Source organism: Pan troglodytes, chromosome 1 (genome assembly GCF_028858775.2).
Source record: "Pan troglodytes isolate AG18354 chromosome 1, NHGRI_mPanTro3-v2.0_pri, whole genome shotgun sequence".
Taxonomy (NCBI): Eukaryota; Metazoa; Chordata; class Mammalia; order Primates; family Hominidae; genus Pan; species Pan troglodytes.
In genome coordinates, this window is record NC_072398.2 from 23,779,394 (window position 1) to 23,804,041 (window position 24,648).

The window sequence follows — 24,648 nt, forward strand, 5'->3', positions numbered from 1 at the left end:
CATTTTACCAGTATTTGCTTTTTTATTCCTTCTTCGGATATGTTTCCTTCTTTACACATGCACTTTTTTTGTTTTTTCTCTTGAGACGGAGTTTCACTCTTGTTATCCAGACTGGAGTACAATGGCGCGATCTCAGCTCACTGCAACCTCCACCTCCCAGGTTCAAGCGATTTTGCCTCAGCCTCTTGAGTAGCTGGGATTACAGGCACCCACCACCATGCTCAGCTAATTTTTGTATTTTTAGTAGAGATAGGTTTTCGCGATGTTGACCAGACTGGTCTTGAAATCCTGACCTCAGGTGATCCACCCACCCGCCTCAGCCTCCCACAGTGCCGGGATTACAGGTGTGAGCCATCGCACCCGGCCTACACATGCACTTTTGTTTGAATGATTTGAGAGTAACTCAGAGACACAAGCTTCTATTTTCCTAAGTACCTCAGTGTGAATTTTATAAGAACAAGGACATTTACCTGCATAACCAGTAGTATAATTATCAAAATCAGGAAAGTTAACATTGATAGAATACTGTAATCTACAAATGTATTATTCAAATTTCATCTATAGTCCAATGACATCTTTAGTGACAGTTTTTTTCCTAGTGCAAGATCATTTATTGCATTTAGTTATAATGTCTCTTTGATATACTTTATGACAGTTCCTCAATCTTTCATAATACTGGCATTTTTGAAGACTGTAGGACAATTATTTTGCCTGTTATCCTTCACTTTGGCTTATCTGATTTTTCCTCAAGATTAGATTCTAGTTATGTAGGGGTTGTTTTAGCAGGAATATTATCAGAGCAAAGTCATGCCCTTTTCATGGCAGCACAGGAAGAGATACATGATACTGTTTCATTGCATTCTTGGTGATAGTAGTTTTGATAAACTCTTGTTGATATATAAAATCATGCTAAGAATCTATTGGTTCTTAAAGCTTAAAAAATAATATTTAGGTTTTTTAAAATTAATGCTGATGTTTCCTTGTGTTTTAGATGTAATATATTAATAAAAATATGGTTGTCTAACATAGGAGTTGATTATGTCTGTATATTCTCATTAAGATGGAGGATACCTCTTTCCCAAGTGGAGGGAATGCTATTGGTGTGAACTCCGCCTCATCTAAAACAGATACAGGCCGTGGAAATGGACCCCTTCCTTTAGGGGGTAGTGGTTTAATGGAAGAAATGAGTGCCCTGCTGGCCAGGAGGTAAGGAATTTCATTATAATGGACATGCCCAGAATTGAGAGGATTTTAATTGTATTCCAAATACAACTAACTAGATGCACTTCTTTCCTCGTAGAGAAGTGGTTTTTATACTGAATCAGATAATATTTTTAAAAATCGGATTTGCCTTCTTTGTAGGAGAAGAATTGCTGAAAAGGGATCAACAATAGAAACAGAACAAAAAGAGGACAAAGGTGTAAGTTAATAAAGATAGTCTACCATACCTTAAAATATGGAATTCAGGCACAGCTCATTCAGGAAATAGTGTCAGCATTTATTTAATTTGGGCTTAATTAGTTTGAACTTATATTTGCTAATTTTTAACTATGCATGTGAAGTGGCTTGTTTTGACTGTTATTTATAAATTTTTAATGGCAGTCTTAGTAAAGTGAGTTGAATATGTGGAATTATGGGAAAAGCATTGAAGTTCAAACCTGTGGAGTTTAATTCTGTTCCTTAAATGAGTGAATGACATTTCACTACTTTTTTCATCTCTTAGAATCTCAGTTCCCTTGCATTAATTTAAAAGGAAGGAATTCGCCTAAATTCATATGTTTCCCTTAGGAGCTTGATGGTTATTGGCTGTGCCCCTTAAGAGTGTAACCTTCATGCCCTCCTCCCTGATTCAGCTGGGCAAACCCTGCTTTGTCTGTGCTGTATATTGGTGTGCAACAAATAATATGTTCCCCCTGCTCCATCTGGCCACCTTAGATGCCGTTCCTCAAATCTGTCTCTCGTGTCTGGCTTTGTAGCATTGGCTAGTGAAAGTTCTCAGGGAGAACACATGAGGAAAGGAGCTGTGGGGAGGGTCGAAGGGAAGGTGGTTGAAGACAGGAGAAGAAAGTCTAAGCTGAAATGAAAGGGAGAGAAGACCGATGAAAGAGAAAGTGGGGAGTGGCAGAAAGAATATTAGAAGTGTTCGTGTAAAACACTAAATGTATATAGCAAGAGGGGACTGGAAGATGCGATATTAATATATATCTGTATATTTAGGAAGATTCAGAGCCTGTAACTTCTAAGGCCTCTTCAACAAGTACACCTGGTAAGTTCAAGATAAATATTTTAACCTTTATAAACTTTCTCTAAATATTAATACTCCCCAGTTAAAAATTCCCCCTTTCCCCATATTTGGACCAAGTGACTGGACACTAAAATGCCAGAGTTCTTTGTTCCCACCCGAAAGCATTCACTTTTTTCCTCCTGGAAGCTGCTGTTACTTTCTTGAGGTTACTTACTAAAACAAGGAAAATATTAATGTACTATTAGATGACAAGAGTATTTTTCATAATTGTTTTTCTAGAGGTAAAAATAAAGTGAGCATGTTAGTTAGTACTACAGTCTGCTTCAGAACATTCTCAAATTGAGAAGGATGTCCTAGCCATTCATTTGGGTGATATTGATAATTAAGGGAATAAAGTTTCTGATTTGTAAACTTAAAAAGTCTCCTTAAAATTTTGGGGAAGTGTTCTTGAATTCAGTGAAATTTCTGACATTGAGAATTCTTGAGCATCTGATAAATCACCTAGAATATTAACAAAAGTATATTTCACTAGAAGTACATGATGAGTACTGTATCCAAGATGAGAATACGAACTCATTACATATTCACATGTTATTTCTTCATATTTGATTAAAGACTAAGGGCTGGACTATCTATTGAACTCCTTATCTATTCTGGAATGAAATGACATAAATAAACTTGATGAGTTAATATCTAGAGTGGTCCATAAGAAACCATTATAGAGAAATGCTTATATTCCTACAGTTTTGATTTAAAGACAACCAGCTGCATCTACAATTCCCTTTTTAATTTTCATTTTTTAAATTTTTTTGAGATGGGGTCTTGCTCTGTTGCCCAGGCTGGAGTGCAGTGGTGCAATCTTGGCTCACTGCAACCCCCACCTCCTGGGCTCAAGTGATCCTCCCACCTTAGCCCCCCAGCCCCGTAAGTAGCTGGGGCCACAGGCATATGGCACCACTCCTGGCTAATTGTTTGGATTTTTGGTAGAGACAGGGTTTCACCATGTTGCCCAGGCTGGTCTCAAACTCCTGAGCTCAAGTGATCCACCTGTCTCAGTCTTCCAAAGTGCTAGGATTACAGGCATGAGCCACAGTGCACCACCTAGAATTCCTTTTTTTTTTTTTTTTTTAAGTACCTCTGAAGTTTTTGTTTTTGTGATTGTAATCCATCTTTTCACCACTCCCCCCATTCCTCATTCTTATTATTAAATAGTGACTCTTCAGTAGGTTGATTGCTATACCATAATTAACATCATGGCGTTGTTTTCCCTCTGAATAGGACTCAGTTTGTTATTTTCATTAAAAATTCACTGGTTTGTGACCCACTTATTTTAGCTTTATCCTTCTTTCTGTAAGCCAAAATTAATTGTATATACTCTCATTAGTACCGCATAGATGTTGTAAATCCGAACCATATTTTGGGCTCACAGAAGCTTTAGAATATGATGAGAGCTATAGATCCTCTTTCCAGGGAGGAAAATTGTATTTTTATTCAGATTTGTTCATAATTTCAGAATATTCATGAATTTCTTGAAGGTTATCCATGGACTCCAAGTTAAAAATTCCTTATCTAATATATAATCCCTTATATAAAATATGAAAAACTAAGGCACAGGTTTTGTGTGTGTGTCATATATATAAAATCAAAAAGGGCAGGGCCTGTTTTGTCGCTTGTTTCATTCCGTTTTTAAACTGACATTGTGTCAGGCACCTGAAGTGAAAGGTACAGGTCCTAAGCCCAAAAAAACTCATGGTACAGCTGGGAAGATGAGACACACAGGTGTGAAGTTAACCTTTTTACAACCACTTGTTGAATACTAAGTAGTGTGTCACAGAGGGAGGAAATGACACATAGAGTCACCTGAGTCATCTTTGTAGAGAAAAGTGACATCTTAGTATTCCTTGAAGAGTATTTAGTTTGGCTGAAAGTGAGGGGAAGGTGTGATATTTCAGGATATAAGTATAGCATGAGCAAGGTATGGAGTTGGAGATGAGCAAGAAGAGATTAGGAAATACGAAATACACTAGAACGGGGAATTCTTTTTGAGGAGTATTGTAGGGAAAAGGTTGAAAATATGAGTTAGAAACAAAAATGTTGAGAGCCTTTTATAAAATTATCAAGAGTTTAGACTTTATCCTGCAAGTACTGAGTTCAGTGGACATTTAATCCACTGAAACTGTTTGAGGCACATTAAAATGGCACTTGTGGTTTTCCCATTGAAACTAGGGAGGATTGAGATAGGCAGACCAATTAGGAAGCTCTATACGCATGCCAGTAAAGATCCTCTGAAGGGAACCCAGCCTTGCCCCTCCTGAAACACACCCGAGCTCCTTAGAGAGAAGAGGCCCTTGCTTCTCAGCTTCCACAGGGCCAGCTGAACCAGATGAGCCCTTTTAAGACTAAAAGATAGTTTTGGTTTGGCTGATTGAGAAAGGACTTCAGCCAGCTGCTAAAAGGTAGCACTTGCTACATCTTAACCACTTTGGAATTACTCCCTCATCCTTCCACCCACCTCCTCTTTAGTGACAGTGTCCGATGACCGTTCCCTTCCCTGTCCCGGTGTCCCTCAGTTTCATTCAGGACTTCCCTTTTTTCACCCGCTTGGGCTGGTGTCACTTGGATATGTTTCTGATTCGGCCTGTCCCAAACCCCATCCGATTATTTGATCTTCCTGGTCAAGTGTGGAACTTGACACCACTGTGGCGTTCATTGAGAGACTGTGTTAGCTGTTAGAATACAAAAGAAGGAATATAAAAAAGAAGGAATTTGGTTGATGAGGAGTCAAGCAAGATCAATAATGACTTTAAGGTTTCACATCTAATGCCTTCATGCAACAAGAAATCCAGAAGCAAAAGCAGGGCTTCATGGAAGAGTGTGAGTTTATTTTTGCGTTAAGTGTACTTTGAAGAGACCGTAAGCTACCTGAGAATGTGCAAAAGCCAGTTGAGGAGCTGCATTGGAACTCAGAGCAGTTTTAGTTAAAACTATACAATGAGATCACAATTCATGAATAGACTTCATTCTCCTGTGGCCCAAATTCTTTCCTCCATGAGAAGATTCCACTTCTGATTTTACCCAGTCATGTAGTGAGGCCAGTGACAGCATCAGTGAGTCAGCCCAGATTAGAAAAACAATTCAAGCACAATAGACAGCCAACTAGTGAGTCACTGACTACATAGTGTCTTTTGTAATAAGAGCTTAGAGCGAGCTTGTTTATATTTAACTGGAATAATCGGCTAAGGCCCAAGAATTAATTGTTTAAGAATCAAGGAAGTACAATAGAATTTCAGGATTCTGATATTTATTTTGAGTTGTTCCTATTTTTTTCCCCAAGAGGGACTATTTGGATTTAGTTTAAATGTTGAAATACATGAACATATTATAAGTTATACTTACTGTTTTTATCATTGGCACTAAAAAATAATTTAAAACAGTGTCAGTAATACTATTCCATTTTAATTAATTGAACTATCCTAATTTTAAAATTATCCTACTTTATTCTTACTGTCCTTTCTTTATTAGAGAAACTCCTTACTATCCTAAGGTTATAGAATCATAATATTTTAGACTTAACAATGTAAGTTTTCCTTGGAAACTTACTGTACTAGCTTATAATTTCTTCTCATTTTAAGGTCTGGCATTGTGCAAATTAGAGTCCTTACAGATTTCAATTAAAGTTTAGAATTTAAATTTTTATTTATATTACTACTATGTAAACAGGTATAATGAGATTTAGTATTTTGTTATTTGTTTTATAATAACTCTGGAAGCATATATTTAATAGCTTTTGTTTTTTATTTTTAAAGAACCGACAAGAAAACCTTGGGAAAGAACAAATACAATGAATGGCAGCAAGTCACCTGTTATTTCCAGGTATCAATTTTTTTCTCTAAGTTTTATATTTTATTTGTATAAAAAAAGAAATTAATGCATTCTTAGTGTAGAAAAAAATTGAATGGTAAGAAATTATACAGAGGAGCCCATAAAACTCTCGTGATCCTCCTAGTATTGGACAACCACCAAGCCTCATTATATATTACTCATCTACATTACTAGTGATTGATAAATTCTACCCACATTTATTAACCAGATGATCTGAGATTTTAAGATAGCTTTGTCTTTCCCAATTTGTATTTTGAAAAATTCAAAACTACAGAAAAATTAAAAGGATAGTACAGTGAGTATGCGTATACCCATTTCCTAGGTTTAACAGTTGTCAACATTTTGCCCCACTTGTCTTAACTATCTACCTATCCACACTTTTTTCCCCTCTGATTAGTTTGAAAGCAATTCACAAATAAGAACTGTTTCACCCTAAATACTTCAGTGTTTTTTGGAAGAACCAGGACATCTGCTATGTAACCACAATACCATTATTACTCTCAAGAAATTTAACATTAAACAATAATATTATCTACCATAGTATATAGTCACATTTCCCCATTAGTCCCAGTGACATAGATTTTATATATATATATATTTATTTATGTATATATATAATTTTTGGAGCCTTTTTTAAACCTGAATATCAGCTGGAGAGAAAAGAGAGCAAAATAAAACATACATCTTTGAATTTGTAAAGTAGAAACATGTATTTCCTATCTCATTTGAAACTTGTAAGTGTAATCAAGTTAGAAAAGATAGTATCCAGAAACAAGGCTAGTTAATACTTGTTTCTACAAGTACATGTGGGCATATTTAGGCAAATTTGTTCTTCCTTTAGCTAGGCATACTTTATTTTCATGACTAAATTTATATCACAGCTCCTGAACATAGATGAAACCTTTTCTTGGTTTATGAGACAGTTTAAAGGACTTGTATTTTTCCCAGAAAAAAAAAAAAGTATGTATTTAGAAACTAAAAGGTATTTTGTCTTTTCTTTCTGAGCTATTTGCCTTATTTTTGTCTCGTAAAAAGCAACTTGACTCTAATTATAGAAACCTAATAAAGATAAGTACAGGGATAGACTTTATATTATCACAGACCTGTTCTGTGTTAGTCTAAGTCTGAATTTGGATTTGGCTTTCTATGTGGTTCTTTCTGCTAGTAGGAAAGAAGATTTGGTAGTGACACGATTGTTTAAGCTCCACAAAGAAACTAGGCCTTTTGGAATGTATAAAAGCTTTTAGTTTCTAAGTGATTGAAAGATGATCATATTTTACTTTAGAAGAAAGGGGGAATTGCTTTTGGTGGACATGTGTTTTCAGTAGAGTAGAAAAATTGCACATTTATGTTTCTCAGACTCCTAACTGAGATGGCCTTCTAACACATCTCTACTAGTTACGGATTTTCTTCAGTAGCACATTATGAAGTGCTGATTTATTAAGCCCATAACAAGGAGCTGGCTAGGCGTGGTGGCTCATGCCTGTAATCCCAGCACTTTGGGAGGCTGAGGTGGGTAGATCACTTGAGGTCACGAATTTGAGACCAGTTTGGCTAACATGATGAGACCCCATCTCTACTAAAAATACAAAAATTAGCTGGGCATGGTGGCGCACACCTGCGATGCCAGCTACTTGGGAGGCTGAGACATAAGAATCACTTGAACCTGGGAGACGGAGGTTGCAGTGAGCTGATATCGCGCTATTGCACTCCAGTCTGCAGACCTGTCATGTGTCATTTGTCCTTTCTCTTCATCATGCTTCATTGATCTGCATTTCACAGTGAACTAAAAGCTAAGCCTACGTTGATGGCAGAAGTCATGTCTTAGAAGGGACATGGACGAGGTTCTCCAAATGGAATACATTCTTTGATGTATTTGGTCCATTTAGTAAAGGAAAAGTTGTTCTTTGAAAGATTTTTTTATTTTTCCTAATTCCAGAGTAGGGAAAAAAAGATTTTTTTTTCAGACTTGGAAATTTAATAAGTGCTCTAAAGGTCACCATTTTGAAAATAATTTTATATAGATGAGTTGAATCTTGATTCTTAATATCCAGTAGTGCACCATAATCATGTTCCAATTCTGTTAGGTGGTTTTCCTTCCCTTTCCCAAAATAGAAATTCTGGAACTCCTGATTATTTCCTGACCACTCATATATCTTTTGATAGATTTGATCCAACTACTGATATATAGGTTTTAAAATTACACCAAAAGCTGTTTTAAACCATAAAGGATTTTAAAAATATGTTTAAAGGAGTAAGAACTATATTGCTTTTCTTCCTAAGTTATCTCTCCTGTCCCTTCGGAAAGCAAGTGTATTAGCTGCTTTAAGTATGTCTTATCCTTGCATTGTAGTGAAGGTGCCCATTTCTCTTTGGAATAGCTTTGTCAAAATTACGTTAGTGGTAAGATGGATTAATGTCCCATAATATGCATGAGATATTGCATATTGCTGTATTTGTTAAGTGAAGATGTCAGAGTAAAAGCAAGACTGTTTGGTTAAAGGTTAAAAATGCTTTAAACTATGACTGGATTATAACATTTGGGAAGTTGGTGCATTCATCTGTGGTTATTAAGACCTTACAGATCTTGTATTCAAGATGGGAAAACTAGTCCTTTACATGTCTCCTGAGAAGAGTTAATTTTGTATACTTTTATATACTTACTGTGCCTACAACCTATATAAAAAGTAGCCATTGTGTAATGATTTTTAAAATTTTCTGTAACTGGTATCTTCACATAACTAAAAGTAATCTTAAAATATCTTTTTTATTGGGGAAAAATTGGTTATTTTAAGGTTAATAGACTCAATTCTTGTTTTGTTTGCTATTAACAACCTATAAAACAGTAACATAATGAGAATTATTTTTTAAAGTTCTATTGTGTATCCCTTTCAATGGTTTTCCCCTTCATAGACGGGATTCTCCAAGGAAAAATCAGATTGTTTTTGACAACAGGTCCTATGATTCATTACACAGGTATCATCCTGCTGTGACGTTGTGATTTGAGACTTTTAAATAACATGTTCAGGATAGGGCTGAGCTTTTTCTACCTGGATTGGTAATCACCACAAGGGAGATTTTTTTTTCTTTATTTTGAATACCTTTTAAAAATTCTGCCATCACTTCACAGTTGGATTCAAGGATAAATACAAATGGTAAACATATTAGAAATACTAGACTGGGAATCTAAGGCCACATGTATTATCTAGGCCATTTGTAGCTTAAGCGTTTTCTTTTAAAGGCTGTTCGCCTTATGATTATAAGACAAGGTTTCAAAAAAGTTGAATAGAAGATCCTTTTCCATCTGTTACTGGAACATGGACTAATATTAAAGCCATGGTTGTGGATAATTGATTATTTGAGGAAAATCTCTGTTTCCTAGATACTTTGTAGTAAATTATCTTGGACAGTTTAACATCTAACACCCTGAGTAGATTGTTTTCTAGGATGAGCCCTATTATACCATTTTTTAATTAAGAAGACCTAAGAACTAGTTTTTTCTTAATTAAAAAAATTGACAGCTAAAAATAATCCTGCAGTGCTTTTCAGTTACTTACACAATTAATTTGACAGAATAGGGACTTAAATATAGTAGTACAGTCATTTTATAGGCAGATGTTTAAAGGCAACGCTCTCATCATAAAAAAATAAAAACTGACCCAGCACCTGGTGGTTCACACCTATAGTTTCAGCACCTTGGGAGGCCAAAGCTGGAGGATCATTTGGGGCCCGGAGTTCAAGACCAGCCTGGGAAACATAGCGAGACCCCATCTTTACAAAAAATAAAAAAATTAGCTGGGCCTGGTGGCTTGTGCCTATAGTCTCAGCTACTCAGGAGGCTAAGACAGGAGGATATCTTGTGCATGGGAGTTAGAGGCTGCAGTGAGCCATGATCACACCACTGCACCCTAGCCTGGGTGACAGAGTGAGACCCTCTTTTAGGGGAAAGAAAAAAAAAGTGAAATAAAAACCTGAGAAACCCTCATTTTGTGATCAATTATGATGAAAACCCATAGGTTAGAAATAACTGAAATATATTTATGTTATTTTACACATCTATTTTTTTAAAAAATATACATCAAGTTCACTGGGAATATGAATTAAGTGGTGTTCATAGTGGATGTCTATTGCAGTGAGTTGGGAGTTCTGTAAGCAGACTCTGGCCAAATTCTTACTTGCTAAAATTATTTTTATGCTATTAATGATCAAAATACTTGACAAGTTAATTTTGTCAGCCAGTTAAATCTTCACAAAATGTTTATATTCCAGTAGTGAAATAGTTTTTTCTGTTTTTTTTTTTTTTTTCTTTTTTTTGAGGTGGTTTGTTTTGGCCAAAAGATTTGTTTAGAAAATTTGCTAGTACATAGAAAAATAGCATTTAACAATGAGATTTTTAAGGCTGGGTGCCATGGCTCATGCCTATAATCCCAGCACTTTGGGAGGCCGAAGCAGGAGGATCACTTGAGTCCAGGAGTTTGAGACTAGCCTAGGCAATGTGGTTAAACCCTGTCTCTACAAAACATACAAAAATTAGCTGGGCATGGTTGCATGTGCCTGTGGGAGGCTGAGGTGGGAAGAAGACTTGAGGCCAGGAGGTCAAGGCTGCGGTGAGCTGAGATCATGCACACTGCAGCCGGGGTGACAGAATGAGACCCTGTGTCCAAAAATATATGTATTTTTTAAATGTAGTAAATCTGCTCAGTTATCTTGCTGCTTTCACACATAGTACCCCCTGGGATAATGTTATTGATAAACTTTTTTAGTAAAAGTTAAGAAAAAAAGTGGTGATTACATCTTTCCTTCAGTATGAAAAGTTCCCCCCTTTAGTTAATTATCATGGTGGTGGTGGTGGTGATGGATTGCATGTTAGCATGAATTAAATTTTTAAAAATTTGCATGTTTCCACAATTGTTTATTACATAACAATAATTTTTTGCATTGCTTAGTAAATATGGATATATTCATAACATACTTGCCCAATTAAATAGCAGGCTGTAGTTCATGTGAATTTCAGAGGTATTCATTATATAACTTGAGAAAATAACTAGCTAAATGGGCCACTTAAATGGGAAATGTAAAAGAAAAGCAGAGTATGAATTATAGTTTAATTCTAGAGAACAGGAATAGGTAGCATGAGTGAGTATATGAAATAACATCCTAAACTTTAAAAATATTTGCCAGACGTGACTCTGCATTTTATGGATCTAAGTAAATCTTAAGTGACCTTGGAATTTAGTAGTCTTCCCTAGCAAAGTAAGAAGGTGTAGCCTCACAAGAGGAAAGGAAATATTTCATATAAATATTATTCCCTACAGTGCCTAGCTCAGTGCTTATTGAATGAAATTTTCTGGAAGTTATTATTTCCCCCTATTCATAAGCAGATACCTAATAAAGTAAAATTGGACGACTTGCTTCTTAACAGTCTTTTAAGCAGTAATACGTTTTGATAGTAAAGCAGATTAACAGGCTGGGCGTGGTGGCTCACACCTACACCCAGCAATTTGGGAGGCTGAAGTGGGCAAATCATGAAGTCAGGAGTTTGAGACCAGCCTGGCTAACATGGTGAAACCCCATCTCTACTCAGAATACAAAAAAATTAGCCAGGCGTTGTGGTGCACCTGTAATCCCAGCTACTCCAGAGGCTGAGGCAGGAGAATCACTTGAACCGGGGAGGCGGAGGTTGCAGTGAGCCAAGATCGCACCACTGCACTCCAGCCTGGGAGACACAGCAAGACTGCATCTCATAAACAGCAGCAACAACAACAACAACAAAAAGCAGATTAACTCAGTGTTTAATCTTCAGGAACCATGCCTATGGGTTTAAAGTATTTTATGTCTTATAAGAATTATAAATTATAACTTTGAAAAGTTTATTATGCCTTTTGGGTCTTGCTTCAGATGGCTAACATTGGTACTCTGCAAAATTGGGAATATATGATTTGCCTGATGGTTTTAAATTGCATTTATTTGTGGCTCATAAAGGAGGGCACTTGCTAGACTAAACCAGAACCCAGAGGAGTGCCCATTTAAAACTCTAGGTTTTCCACTGAGGACTCTTTTATTGCCGGACTTGGAGAGGGCGCCATGACTGGTTTATTTGGTGTTGAAACTTGTTTAAAATATACCTAATCATTGACGTATTAAGAATTATAATAGAAACTAAACTTTTGAAAGTGCAATAATAATTGACAATCTGCTTCTGTCTGGCATTTCCTTTTTATTTAATAAAATAAATTTATGGAAGTAGTTAGCCTGAAACACACCATTCAAATGACGTCTCCATAAAAATTTCACAAGGAAATAGTCACATAGTCTAATCTAATAAACATTTTTAAAACATTTTTTATTTTGATGCTTGAAATGGAATAATATGTATAAAGCAAATCATGCTCACTAAAAATGTTTTCTTCCTGCAATCCAAGGCATCAGCTTTGTAAGCTGATTTATGTTAGTGTAAAACATTCAAGTCTTTATGTTTCTCCTTTCACTGGTTTGCCCAGGTATTTAAGTAGATAATGTAAAAGTTCAAAAGAAAGACAAAACAAGATTGTGTTATTTGAGCCTCAGATGTTTCAGCTGGCCTCTTCATCACTGTCTTGGTCAACGTGCCACGTTATCTGGTTACCTCATGCCCAAAGAATACCGTCTTCTACTCTTTTCTGAAGAAGTCTCACCATCTTGTCACCTTTTTCTAGTTCCTTTATAAATAAGAAATACTGAGAAAAGTGAAAAAATTTTGTTTTATGTTCTAATCAGCCCTACAATTTTGATAATTTTTTAAGAAAATGGCTTTTTTAAAGAAATGTATTTAAATCTGGTGGTGGGTTGGTAAATTTGCAATTATTTATGAACTCATTAAGTATTAAGAATGTTGTTTACCTGTCCTGGAAATCTCATTTATACAGACCAAAATCCACACCCTTATCACAGCCCAGTGCCAATGGAGTCCAGACGGAAGGACTTGACTATGACAGGCTGAAGCAGGTGGGTGCTCAGTGGCAGCTTTCCTTTATTTGTACTTGTTTCTTTTTAAAAAATATCCCATATGCATATCTTTGACATGGATCCTGAATGTACTTAGAAAGACGATAGAGCTATTGTTACACAAATTAAACAGTGGCATTAGTAGTACTGTATTTTTTCAAATCTACACTTCCGGTTCATTGAGTTTGCACGAAGGTCCAGAGGTAGTGGAGGGTGGGGCTGTGGTTCAGTGATAACAGCATAAGGTGTAAATGTAAGTGCATGGTACGCAGTTGTAAAGAAAACAATGGGCTTTTACTTTTCAGTGACTGTATTGGCAAAACTGAACCCAACAAATCTGATTTTGGCAAGAGTGCAAGGAAATAGGCACTCTTCTATACTTCTGCTTTCTAAAAAGCAGTTTGGAAAAACAGAATCAAAAGCCTGAAAAATAAATGTCTTACCTTGAACTCCGTGATATGAATTCCAGGAATTTATTTAAAGAAAATATTGTGGAAGTATACAAATGTATAGTGGGTGGAGTAGAGGCTCTGTAGGCTTCAAGGGATCATAATTTAGTATGCTTAATAGTAAATTGTGAACAGTTGCCTGTGTTAGGTAACAGAACAAATGTGTACAGTTATCTCAATTTTATAAAAAAGAAAAAGATACTGTCCACATTTGGATTCATATGCCTTATAGTTAATACCTATGTACTCAGGAAAAAGTAGTAAGTGATAAGATTGTGATTTAAAATACCTTATTCACAGAAGAGGTGAAATACGTTTTTTAGATAAACTGAATTTTCATACTGCAAAGCTATTGGAAAAGTTAAATTGAGTAATATAATTTTAAAGGGGAGCACGTGGTCATTGAAAATCAAGCCCTTGTTTTGCTGTGTATTGAATATGGCTTTCTTGAAAAATATTTTAAAATAGAGCACTTCCACACACTTCAAAACATGGTCAGTTCTTGGTCATCTGAAGAATTGGAGGATAACAGAGGAATAGATTTGATTTGGGGGATGAGATGTAAAGAGTAATTTGGATCAGGGCATCTGTGAGTCTATTTAATAACTTCTGTGTCTCAGTCTTTTCCATTGTTAAAATGAAGACAAACTAATTGATAGTTTTATTTTAAACATGAGAAGCTTTTCAAAAGGTAAATTTTAACAGAGCAATTTAATTTTTCCTGGGGTATTCAGTGTTAAAGTCACACAATTCAAAACTAATTCTTCCAAAGGACAGCTGTTACTTTTCACCCATTAAAATTGTGTCACTTTGTCATGGGACCTCTGATCTTGAATCTGCAGGGGTTTTTTTTATTTCTTTGTTTTTTGTTTTTGAGACAGAGTCTCACTCTGCTGCCCAGGCTGGAGTGCAGTAGTGCAATCTCGGGTCGCTGCAGCCTCCACCTCCCGGGTTCAAGCGATTCTCCTGCCTCAGCCTCCTCTGAGTAGCTGGGATTCCAGGTGTGCACTACCACGCCCGGCTAACTTTTGTAGTTTTTGTAGAGACAGGGTTTCACCATGTTGGCCAGGCTGGTCTCAAATTCCCAGCCTCAAGTGATCCGCCTGCCTTGGCCTCCCAAAGTGCTGGGATTACAGGTGTGAGCCACCACACCTGGCCAAATCTGCAGTTCTTGAAGGAGGGCCCAGAGCACCACAGTTAAATAGAAGTATAATGTGGGCTACGTATATATTTTAAAATTTTTCTAGTAGCTGCATTATTTATTTATTTATTTATTTTTTGAGACAGAGTCTCGCTTTGTCGCCGAGGCTGGAGTGCAGTGGCGTGAGCCACCGTGCCTGGCTGTAGCTGCATTTTAAAAATACAAAACAAAAGGACATTAATTTTAAAACTTAATTATTTAAAGTATGTTTTAATATGTAGTCAATTTTTATAAATTACTAACGAGTTATTTTACATTATTTTCATCACACTAAATCTTTGGAATCTGGTGTGTGTTTCGCACTTCACAGCACATCTCATTTCAGATTAGCCTCATTTCAGGGGCTCAGCAGCTGCATATGACTGGTGCCTGCCGTATTGGACAGCATGGGTCAACCAGGGCCTCATCCACCTTCCTGCCTACCCATTAGGGCAATCCCTGAGGTCCCTTCAGGGAAATCCTAGACTCCTTGAAATATGGTTTGGCAGCTATGGTGATTCCTGAGAAATCTCCATACATACTTCAGACAAAAGGACAGATTTGCCAAGAGCCAGTTGTTCAGTTTACTGTAATATCTTCCTCCTCTAAACTTCCTTTGCATCACCTCTCAGACTGTTCCCAGAGGACTAGATTAAAAGTACAGCTGTTATCATTTCTAGAAACTATCTGACTCATACGTTTCACTGGATGACAGAGTAATTATCTTAATTTTAGGAAGCATTCTATTTCACATATTGCTAGGCTAGAATAAGCCAGGATTGGGAAGGGCAGAATATTAAAACAAAATTCACCAAGGCTAGTCTTCCAAGAAATAGAATTGTGGCTCTGGAAACAAAAAAAAACTACACATCATATTTCATGACATTCTTAAAATTTTATATGAGTAAGAATCTCTTTAGTGGTAATTTTGTTCTGTATTTCTGGTATTTTTCTCTAATATTTTAGGACATTTTAGATGAAATGAGAAAAGAGTTAACTAAGCTAAAAGAAGAGCTCATTGATGGTAAGTGTCTGGACAAATTTACTATTCCTATAAAACAATGTTTAAGATTGACCATTTTTAAGAAAATGCAAATAAGGAAATACCCAGCTGATTAGTTGAGGGCAATGACTTCCATAGTCCTGCCCTTTTAGGATTAGGGTTTTGGGGAGGAGGTTTCTCCTTCATATAATGGAAATTATTTTTATAAATAGGGATTAAACAATATCCCTAAGTTTCAGGTGTTGTCTTTTCTTAGATGGAAAACCACATGAACAGATCTTTCTCTAGGTTACCTCTACTCACCTATCCCAGTGTCCCCCCAGTGTTTTTGAGCCCACATAATCAGTGTTTTCATTTTGTATACAAAAGGAGAAAATAAATATATAGAAATTAGTATCATCTTTCTAATATTAAAGATGTGTGCAATGAAAGATGCAAAGTTAATCTTTTTATTACTGTGAGTTTGAGCACAATCCTTAAAGTTTCTTAGGAATGAATCACTCATTTATCTTACTTTATCATTATATTTATTTTCAATACTTGTTCTTTTCCATCCAGCAATCAGGCAGGAACTGAGCAAGTCAAATACTGCATAGAGGAACAGACTAAGGAGAGATAGGACTTTAATCTGGAGGAAAAATATCCTGCAAACAACAACTGTTCACAACAGCAAACCCCTACATTTTATGAGCTGTAAGAAGAAAATGGAGACAAACAGAAGGAGGGAAAAACCAACCTACTCTGAAAGCCTTCAGACATTATGACTCTGGTGATAAGCTCTTTCCCTCTCCGTTTGCTGCTTTTTTTCTGGCCTTTACAACAGAATGGAAGAGAATCATTTAAGAGTTCCTGTAACAGTTATGCAGAAAATACTAAAACCCATCAGGCAAGATCACCACGCATTGAAATATTTTCATATCAAGATAAAGTCGCACATTTTCCACAATACATTGCTAAAATAAAGAGGAGAAAGGCTTAGGAAGTTTTTTTGCAGAGAGTGCTGGTAAAGAATTGAGCAAGTTTGCTATTGTATTGTAATGTTTCTCTCAGGTTTGTTCTTCCTATCATGTTTGATATTCCATGAATAATTGAGATCAGCCCTATGTAAGTTAAGATCATAATATGTGGAACAAATGGAATTGTAAGTGCTTTCAAAGGGTAATATTTATAAGAAAGTGTCCGAAAAATGTTTCTTCAGCTTGAGGAATTTTAGAATGATAGGAAGTTTCTCGAGTTAGCCTTCATGCAATTTTGTAGATTAAAACATAAAATTTGTCCAGAACTTAAAGATTTAGATGCCTTCCTAAATTGTTACAATGCTTTACCAAATCTATGACTTCTACGTAACACAAACCAGTGGTCAAATGTAAACACTATATTGTAGATTTACTGTAGGTTTTCAACCTTTTTTAGATTTATGCATGTGGACATTTTTATAATGTAATTACAATCACCACAAGGTTAGCTTTTTTAATTGCAGACAGTAATGCATGTCACACTAATATGTAGTGGCCTTTTCAAGGCCTAGTCCCAGGGAAAACATTTTGTAGAGTATAGGGGAGTGGGAGGAAGGGGAGGAATAATTTTTTATTTAAAGTTGATTTCTGCACTATCTTTTTCTCAGTTACCTGCATGAATAAATAATGAGGAATATTTTGTGACTTTAATTGGTAAATATGTTACAAAACCAAGTACTTAATCTTTTACATCATGTCTTCAGCTATTTGTATTTTAACCAGTAATTTCAATGGTCTGAAACATGATTCTGAGCTTCACATAATATCTTAACTGTGGAACTCAAAAGTTTGATCACTGAATTTGGCAGTTATTATTACCTAGGTACCCCCGCTGTTACACAGGTGTTTAGATACGTGTTCCTGAATGAAGCTGCTTTTGAATTTTGTTATGTTGAAATGCAAGAAATAACAATGATGGCAGCAATTAAGGTCACAGAAATCATTAGGTAAAGGAAAACCAATGAGGAGTTCTGCAGTTTTCTTTTAATAAGTAAAGTGAGACTTGGGTGGTGGGAAGAAGGCATTAGACACCCTGCCTGCCACTCTGCGTGTGTGTGCTCTCGCGCACGTGCTGTCTATATATATGGAAGCCACTCCCTTTTCTTTCCTTTGAAACTGGTAAGGTTAAAATAGGGGAGAAATCCTACGTGTTGGAATGATAGCTTTTTGGAAAATTTAAGAAACTCTCCAGGCTCTCCATCTTGATTTATGCTTGAGTTGTTATGTGCCATATTTGCTTTGAACTCTGATTATCAGAAGTTTTACTAAAACTTTGAAATAATTCACTTTCATCTGCTTTCTAGATTTTGTACATCTCAGTCCATAAAGCAAAGCTTGTTGATAGTGTAGTTTTCTAAACGCTGCAGATTTGCAGCCTTTACCACTACAAAGAAGTTTGGATGAGGGATTTTTTTTTTCTTTGTCAAAATAGTTCCTGTTTCTGTAGACATTTCATTTTTAGATTAAACTGTGATGGATGAGCTATCATAATTCAAGTATACATTTCTTTTTTCTATCAGATATTCATTGTCATGCAGTAGTAGTAAAAACATCAAAGATGCAGCAAGCTTATTAAGTATTATTTTCTAAAAGAAATAGGCATTTTCATCTTTATTATTGTACTTTTGGTTATGCAAACACTTTGATAATATAAACAGTTATGTCCCCTATAAATCTGGTCAGCAACCTCTTTTGATTTTGTTGGGTAAGTTAAATAGTCTGTAGTAGGTAGAGTACTGGGTACAAGTGGTCCAAACTAAGATAAGAGACTAAAATAAAATGCTAAATCTTAAAAGAAACTGGGTTTATGCACTAAACGTTTTGTGCCTTGGTCTAATATTAACATGATGTATGTGTAAACTGACAAAAAAAAAAAAACAACCAGTGTTGAATCATGCTATGTTTTCCATCATCCCAGATTGCTAAATGTGTTCTTTCCAAGAAGTCTGAATGAATGATTATATACATTTGCTATCATACATGACAGTTGTGTCATTATTAGAGATTTCAGTAATTAAAACGGGAAACAGAAGCCTAAGTTATTTACCTTATCAAAACTACGTTCCTTGGAACCACATTATTATGATGGTTTTTGTGCTCTTGTACATTGGATGTCTTAAGCTGAGTACAGTTTAGGGGATCCTTTCTAATGACAGGAAGGCACTGCTTTCCTCAACACTGTGATCTGACCTGTGACAAGTCTGTACTATCCACTATGTAAATGGCTCACAAGTCAATTGCAAACAAACTGAATGTACAAATCTTAGTGCTGGTGCTGAAATCTCTTCAGAATAGTCATCATGATTTAAAAGTTTGTTTAAAAATTTGCAAGCATCAAGTGTCAATCAAAACTGAAGATGAAACACTAATGAATGTTGAATTCTCATGCTTTTAGGTGTACTTCCTTTTTAGAATTTTCAGTTTTCTGCTATTTTTACCGTAACTATTTCGTTTAAATTTGTTTCATTTAAGTTTCCTACACGCTAACTTCGTTTGTGCGATTGAAATAAAATTGCAGTATATATATGTTGCTTGTTTGTGACACTTAGCTAATCTTCTGAAATAATTTGTTTTAAAGTAAGTTATATTGGATGTGAAAAACACCTTTTAAAGTCCAAGACTTTACTACTTAAAAGTTTACATGTCACGTCACTATTCTTTACAGATTTCATAGAAGTCGTGAATACTAAGTAATGTATACAAAAGAAATATGTGATGATGTGTCTACTTTTTGTTTGAAATAACTGTTGGGTATTCCCTCTTCTTCTTTTCTCTCTGCCCACCTTGACACAGTAACTTCCTCTTATAGTCAAGATGATGATTAAGTGTTTAATTTTTATTCCATTTTGTTCTGCAACACGTTCAGATACTTAAAACTCATTCATGCAGTTAGAATTATCCTTTATGTAGTTTGCATGGTAAAGGACATTGTGTGGTAAAGGGCATTATTGAGTAATGAATTTTAAGTATAGCAAAATGTGTATAGTGTTTATACATGATGCTGATTTCTTAAAACCTACATATAAGCAGTAGTACTTTTTCTCTATTATAAAGTATTAATTTTGAGTTCCATTTTATAATTCTGATGTCTTCATTAGAAATACAAAAATACAATCCTTGTATTTTTTTCTTTGACCAGACCCAAATTTTCCCCCTTCCCCCCCCTCCATTCTCCTCTCCACTTCTCGTGGACCGCGTGTTCCCAATATTCATTAACATTTGCAGCCATTACAGAGTTACAGTTGTAAAATTTTCAGCTGTTTTTTTTTTTTTTTTTTTTTGCTCTAGCCTGTCTCATGTTCTTGCTTCTCTTCATATGTAAGTCAGTATTTTTGTCTACAAATTAAAAGTCACTTGTCATTCAAAAATGAGTTAAGTAACATGATAATCTTTTAAATTTACCTAGCTACAACTTTTATGTCTCTTGTAAATTTATATATACTTTCAGTGCCATTGTGAAGAATTGGCCTTTTAATTCTAAATAGTGTTACCCTATGAAGCACAGTGTGCAAAGGTATGCTACAAGGTCTCTTTAATTCCTGTGTGGCCATTATAATTTTATAACACCATTACCCTTTAAATTCTACCGATTATAAGCAGCGTAAAAGTAACTATATAAAGCAAACATCGCAAAGGAACTCTGCAGGAGCTCTTAATTCCTTTATGTAGCTATCATAAAATTCACTTTCCTGAAGACATTTACTCTCATTCACTTCCAAACTCCAAACCTTTTTCTGGTAACACTTTTGTTTTTAATAGAAAGATGAGTTCATATCTGTACATCTCTCCAAAGCTCTAAGGAATGAGAAAAGGATCCTAGTATATTGAAATTACTGATGTTTAATACCTCTGCCTTTTCACTGAAAGCCATTTAATATTTTTAAAGTCAAAACTTGACATACAGGTATTTATAAGGAATCTCCATGACTCTGAAGGAATGAAATTGATGTAGGTAGCTTTGGCTATGTAAAGACATAGTAGAGGACAATTACTTAAAGAAGAGTTTTCTTTTGAGGATTTGTAGATTTGACTAAGCAGCTGAAGTCAGTAACCCCTCAAGAAAGGCCGTTTATAGAAGCCAAGAACTGTTGGAGGTCTGTGATGCAGGTTTTTCTGTTCCCAACATCAAAAGCTGTGGATTATTTGGTGTGTTCCCCTTTATGTTATCTCTCGATAATTTTTGAGACATCAAGATTTTTTAAAATATCTACACTGGAAAGCTGAAACCTTCAAATTAAAACCTAAAATTGATTAGAAAGAAAAGTAAAATATTAATGCAGTAAATTTAGGATGGTTACAGATACTCACCATCAACATAAATAAATGGAGTTCTAGGATAAATTATTTGTGGAATACTAATGGTCAAGTCACATAAGAGTAAAATCTTTTGGTGAGGAGACACATTTGACAACTGCTAAAGAATTAACTGTAAATTTGTCTTTATAAATAGTTTTCTCTATAAAGTAACAGAAACATTGTAAAAGGATAAATAAATGACTGTCATAATGACTTAGGATGTTGTAAGAATGTCTGCCACATTTATTGGTTATTTCTGTTGAAATCTGAAGGAATCGATACATCTGAAAATTGAGAAAGGGAAATAGGACTGTCTCCGTTAGAGATACTCTGTGATGCACACAACCTTCTAAACGAAGTGTTAGTATCATTTAAAGCACACAGTAGGCCTTGAGTATTTGCAGATTAACATGCAGAAAAAATCAAAGATGAAGCCCCAATTAAGTGTTTGAACCAAAGAATCACAGTCACTGAGCTGCACCTCCGTTCTGTGAAGCATGTTAAATACTCATAAAGAGCAGAGAGCAGGGCCCGTAGACGCTTCTGGTGTAGGACACAGGAATTCTAGGCAGAGGGAGAAAATTAGGGCCCCAGTTGGTGGCTGAGAGTAAAAAGAATATACCATTTGAGTAGTGCTGTTCTTTTTCCTCAGTTTTTAAAGACATATAATTCCTAGTAGTTAGGACATCTAAATAGCTCAGTAAACTGGTCAGAGGCGGGAGGATTGCTTGAGGCCAGAAGTTTTGAGATCAGCCTGGGTAACAGGGAGACTCATTTCTACAAAAAAATTTTAAAATTTAGGCCAGGCATGGTGGTGCACACCTGTAATCCCAGCTACTCAGGAGACTGAAGCGGGAGGATCACCTGAGCCCAGGGAGGATGAGGCTGCAGTGAGCCGTTATCATGCCACTGTACTCCAGCCTGAGTGACAGAGCGAGAACCTGTCTCTAAAAAAAAAAAAAAAAAAATCTAAGAGAATATAGCTTTTCATAGAAATTATTAGAAAAGCTTACATATTTCATTAGAGAGCCCAGTTTGTTAGACTACATTTATTCCGTAAAAGTTCTATATACAAATGACAACCCATAGTTTATCACGTAAATCTGATGTAACTGTTCCCCTTCAATTCCAAGAAAGATTTCTTCAGCAGTAGATGACAATTCTAAAAGCATAAAGAAATAACTAATAAAGGAGATGGATGATGTTATAGGTTGGTTTGGTTGGGTTTTAGTAAATAGTTATTCTTCTAAGAAGGCTTAGAAAATCGAAAATTGAATAGTTGGTACTTTGAATTCAATAGGAAAAAGCACTCAGAAGAAAAAGTCTACATTGACTAGTGTTTAGATTGAGAGTTAATTTTCCCATCAAGTCCAAAAGTTTCCATCCAAGTCTATAGAAACCGAGAGAAAAGGTTCTTGGCTTACACTTAAAATATACATTGTTGTAACCATACAAGAGAGATACATTACAGAACGCTTTAAAAAATTTGGTCTCTTAAGCGCCTAACAGTCCATGGTTTAGTCACATCTGTGAAACCTCTTTTCTTTTTTTCTTTTTCTTTTATTTATTTATTTTTTTAAAGATTAAAGGCATTTTAAAAATAAATGTTTCATGGCCGGGCATGGTGGCTCACGCCTGTAATCCCAGCACTTTGGGAGGCTGAGGTGGGCAGATCACCTGAGGTCAGGAGTTTGAGACCAGCCTGGCCAACATGATGAAACCCCATCTCTACTAAAAATACAAAAAAATTGGCCGGGCATAGTGGTGGGCACCTGTAATCCCAGCTCTTCGGGAGGCTGAGACAGAAGAGTCGCTTGAATCCAGGAGGTGGAGGTTGCAGTGAGCTAAGACCGTGCCACTGTACTCCAGCCTGGGCGACAGAGCAAGATTCCATCTCTAAATAAGTAAATGTTTTTCAACATGTTTTATGTGAGAAATACCAGCTTTTCATTATTACTACCAGTTGATCTCAGGTGTCACTTGGTTGGTTCTGCTGACCGAGGCACTGGGCGTTTTAAATACGGAGTTTCCCTCCACCCATTGATCAAGTCTGAGGTTTGTCCATCCTTGGTGGTGGGCTATAGCTTAACCATGGATTCACAAACCCCATTTGATTGTCGTAAGTCATGAGGCCACCCCAGTGCCAGTGGTTGGGCATCACAGTGAGTCTGAGGTGATGAATTTGAGTTAGCTGTAGGCTAGTTCCGCAACTGAGCAACAGCCCATGGATGGTTGGTAAAAGACGTTGACTTTGCCACTTAAATTTCCAGGAGAATAGCTTATAGTTTATCTGAGGAAAGTAATTGGGAAGGCTTAGATATTGAGAAGAAAGCCCTGTTAAAATCTAGGTAGCATTTCCTTTCTTCTTCTTTATTACTAGAGGGATGGGAGGTTCAGGCCTGAGTCAGGACTTTACAATTTGGTGTCCTTCCCAGAGGTACTTTGGGCTTGATCATTTTAAGTTTCGATTGCAAAAAAAATTTTTTGACGGAGTCTTGCTCTGTCACTCAGGTTGGAGTGCAGTGGTGCGATCTCGGCTCACTGCAACTTCCGCCCCCTGGGTTCAAAGGGATTTTCCTGCCTCAGCCTCCCAAGTAGCTGGGACTACAGGTGCGTGCCACCATGCCCGACTAACTTTTGTATTTTTAGTAGAGATGGGGTTTCACCATGTTGCCCAGGCTGGTCTTGAACTCCTGAGCTCAGGTGATCTGCCTGCCTCGGCCTTCAATTGCAGAAGTTTTTGAAGGGAGAATATTTGTTCCTCACATAAAATGTCCTTGTTTCTGAAAGAAAACATGGTAAAAAGATTGTTATCGAGTCCATGTCTTTGCCACCTTGTTGGACTTGATTTCCCTTTCTCTGTGTTCCTCCCGCCCTCAGTCTCTCTCAGTCTGTCCTTTTTGTGTGTGGAGTTGTGGGCAGGTCATTGGACTGGGACTGACTTCACCAGTTTTCAGGCTGTGGGGCTAGTCAGTCATTCTCTCTGAGCCTTCTACCTCTAAAGTTTAGTTCTTTTTTAAAATTCTTTTTGTTTTGTTTTTATTTTTTCCTTGCCACTATACAAGCAAGGATAGATAAAGCTTTTTATTATTATTGTTATTATTATTTCGAGACAGTCTCACTCTGTCATCCAGGCTGGAGTGCAGTGGTGTGATTTCAGCTTACTGCAACCTCTGCCTCCCGGGTTCAAGCGATTCTCCTACCTCAGCCTCCTTAGTAGCTGGGACTACAGGCATGCGCCACCACACCCGGCTAATTTTTGTATTTTTAGTACAGACAGGGTTTCACCGTGTTGGCCAGGCTGGTCTCGAACTCCTGACCTCAGGTGATCCACCCACCTTGGCCTCCCAAAGTGTTGGGATTACAGGCATAAGCGACCGTGCCCATCCCCGATAAAGTTTAGTTCTGAATTTCCTCTTTCACTGTATTCTCGGCAGCTACTGGTTGGTTTATTCTTTTTTTTAATCTTTTTTGGTTTATTCTTTTGATCTTTGAAGAGAAGAAGAAAAAAGATCTGAGTTTGGCTCTCCCATCTTAAGTGCAGCTTTTAGTTGTTTTATAGTCATAGACGCTATTGCACTGGACAGCATGCA

General features: G+C 36.4%; 1 protein-coding gene across 19 annotated transcripts in view; it reads left to right on the plus strand.

Annotated features, from left to right (window-relative positions):
- Window positions 1-19,285, plus strand: part of ENAH (ENAH actin regulator) — a 154,714-nt gene extending 135,429 nt beyond the window's left edge. For 10 of the 19 annotated variants that reach the window (XM_063800653.1, XM_054668688.2, XM_054668815.2 and 7 more), the window contains 8 exons: window positions 1,061-1,206; window positions 1,363-1,420; window positions 2,218-2,266; window positions 6,052-6,118; window positions 9,041-9,103; window positions 13,033-13,111; window positions 15,707-15,764; window positions 16,302-19,285. In XM_063800653.1, the coding sequence (XP_063656723.1) occupies window positions 1,061-1,206; window positions 1,363-1,420; window positions 2,218-2,266; window positions 6,052-6,118; window positions 9,041-9,103; window positions 13,033-13,111; window positions 15,707-15,764; window positions 16,302-16,339 (558 nt within the window). In that variant the 3' untranslated portion in view covers window positions 16,340-19,285. 19 annotated transcript variants of the gene reach the window in all.
- Window positions 19,286-24,648: the final 5,363 nt, after the last annotated feature.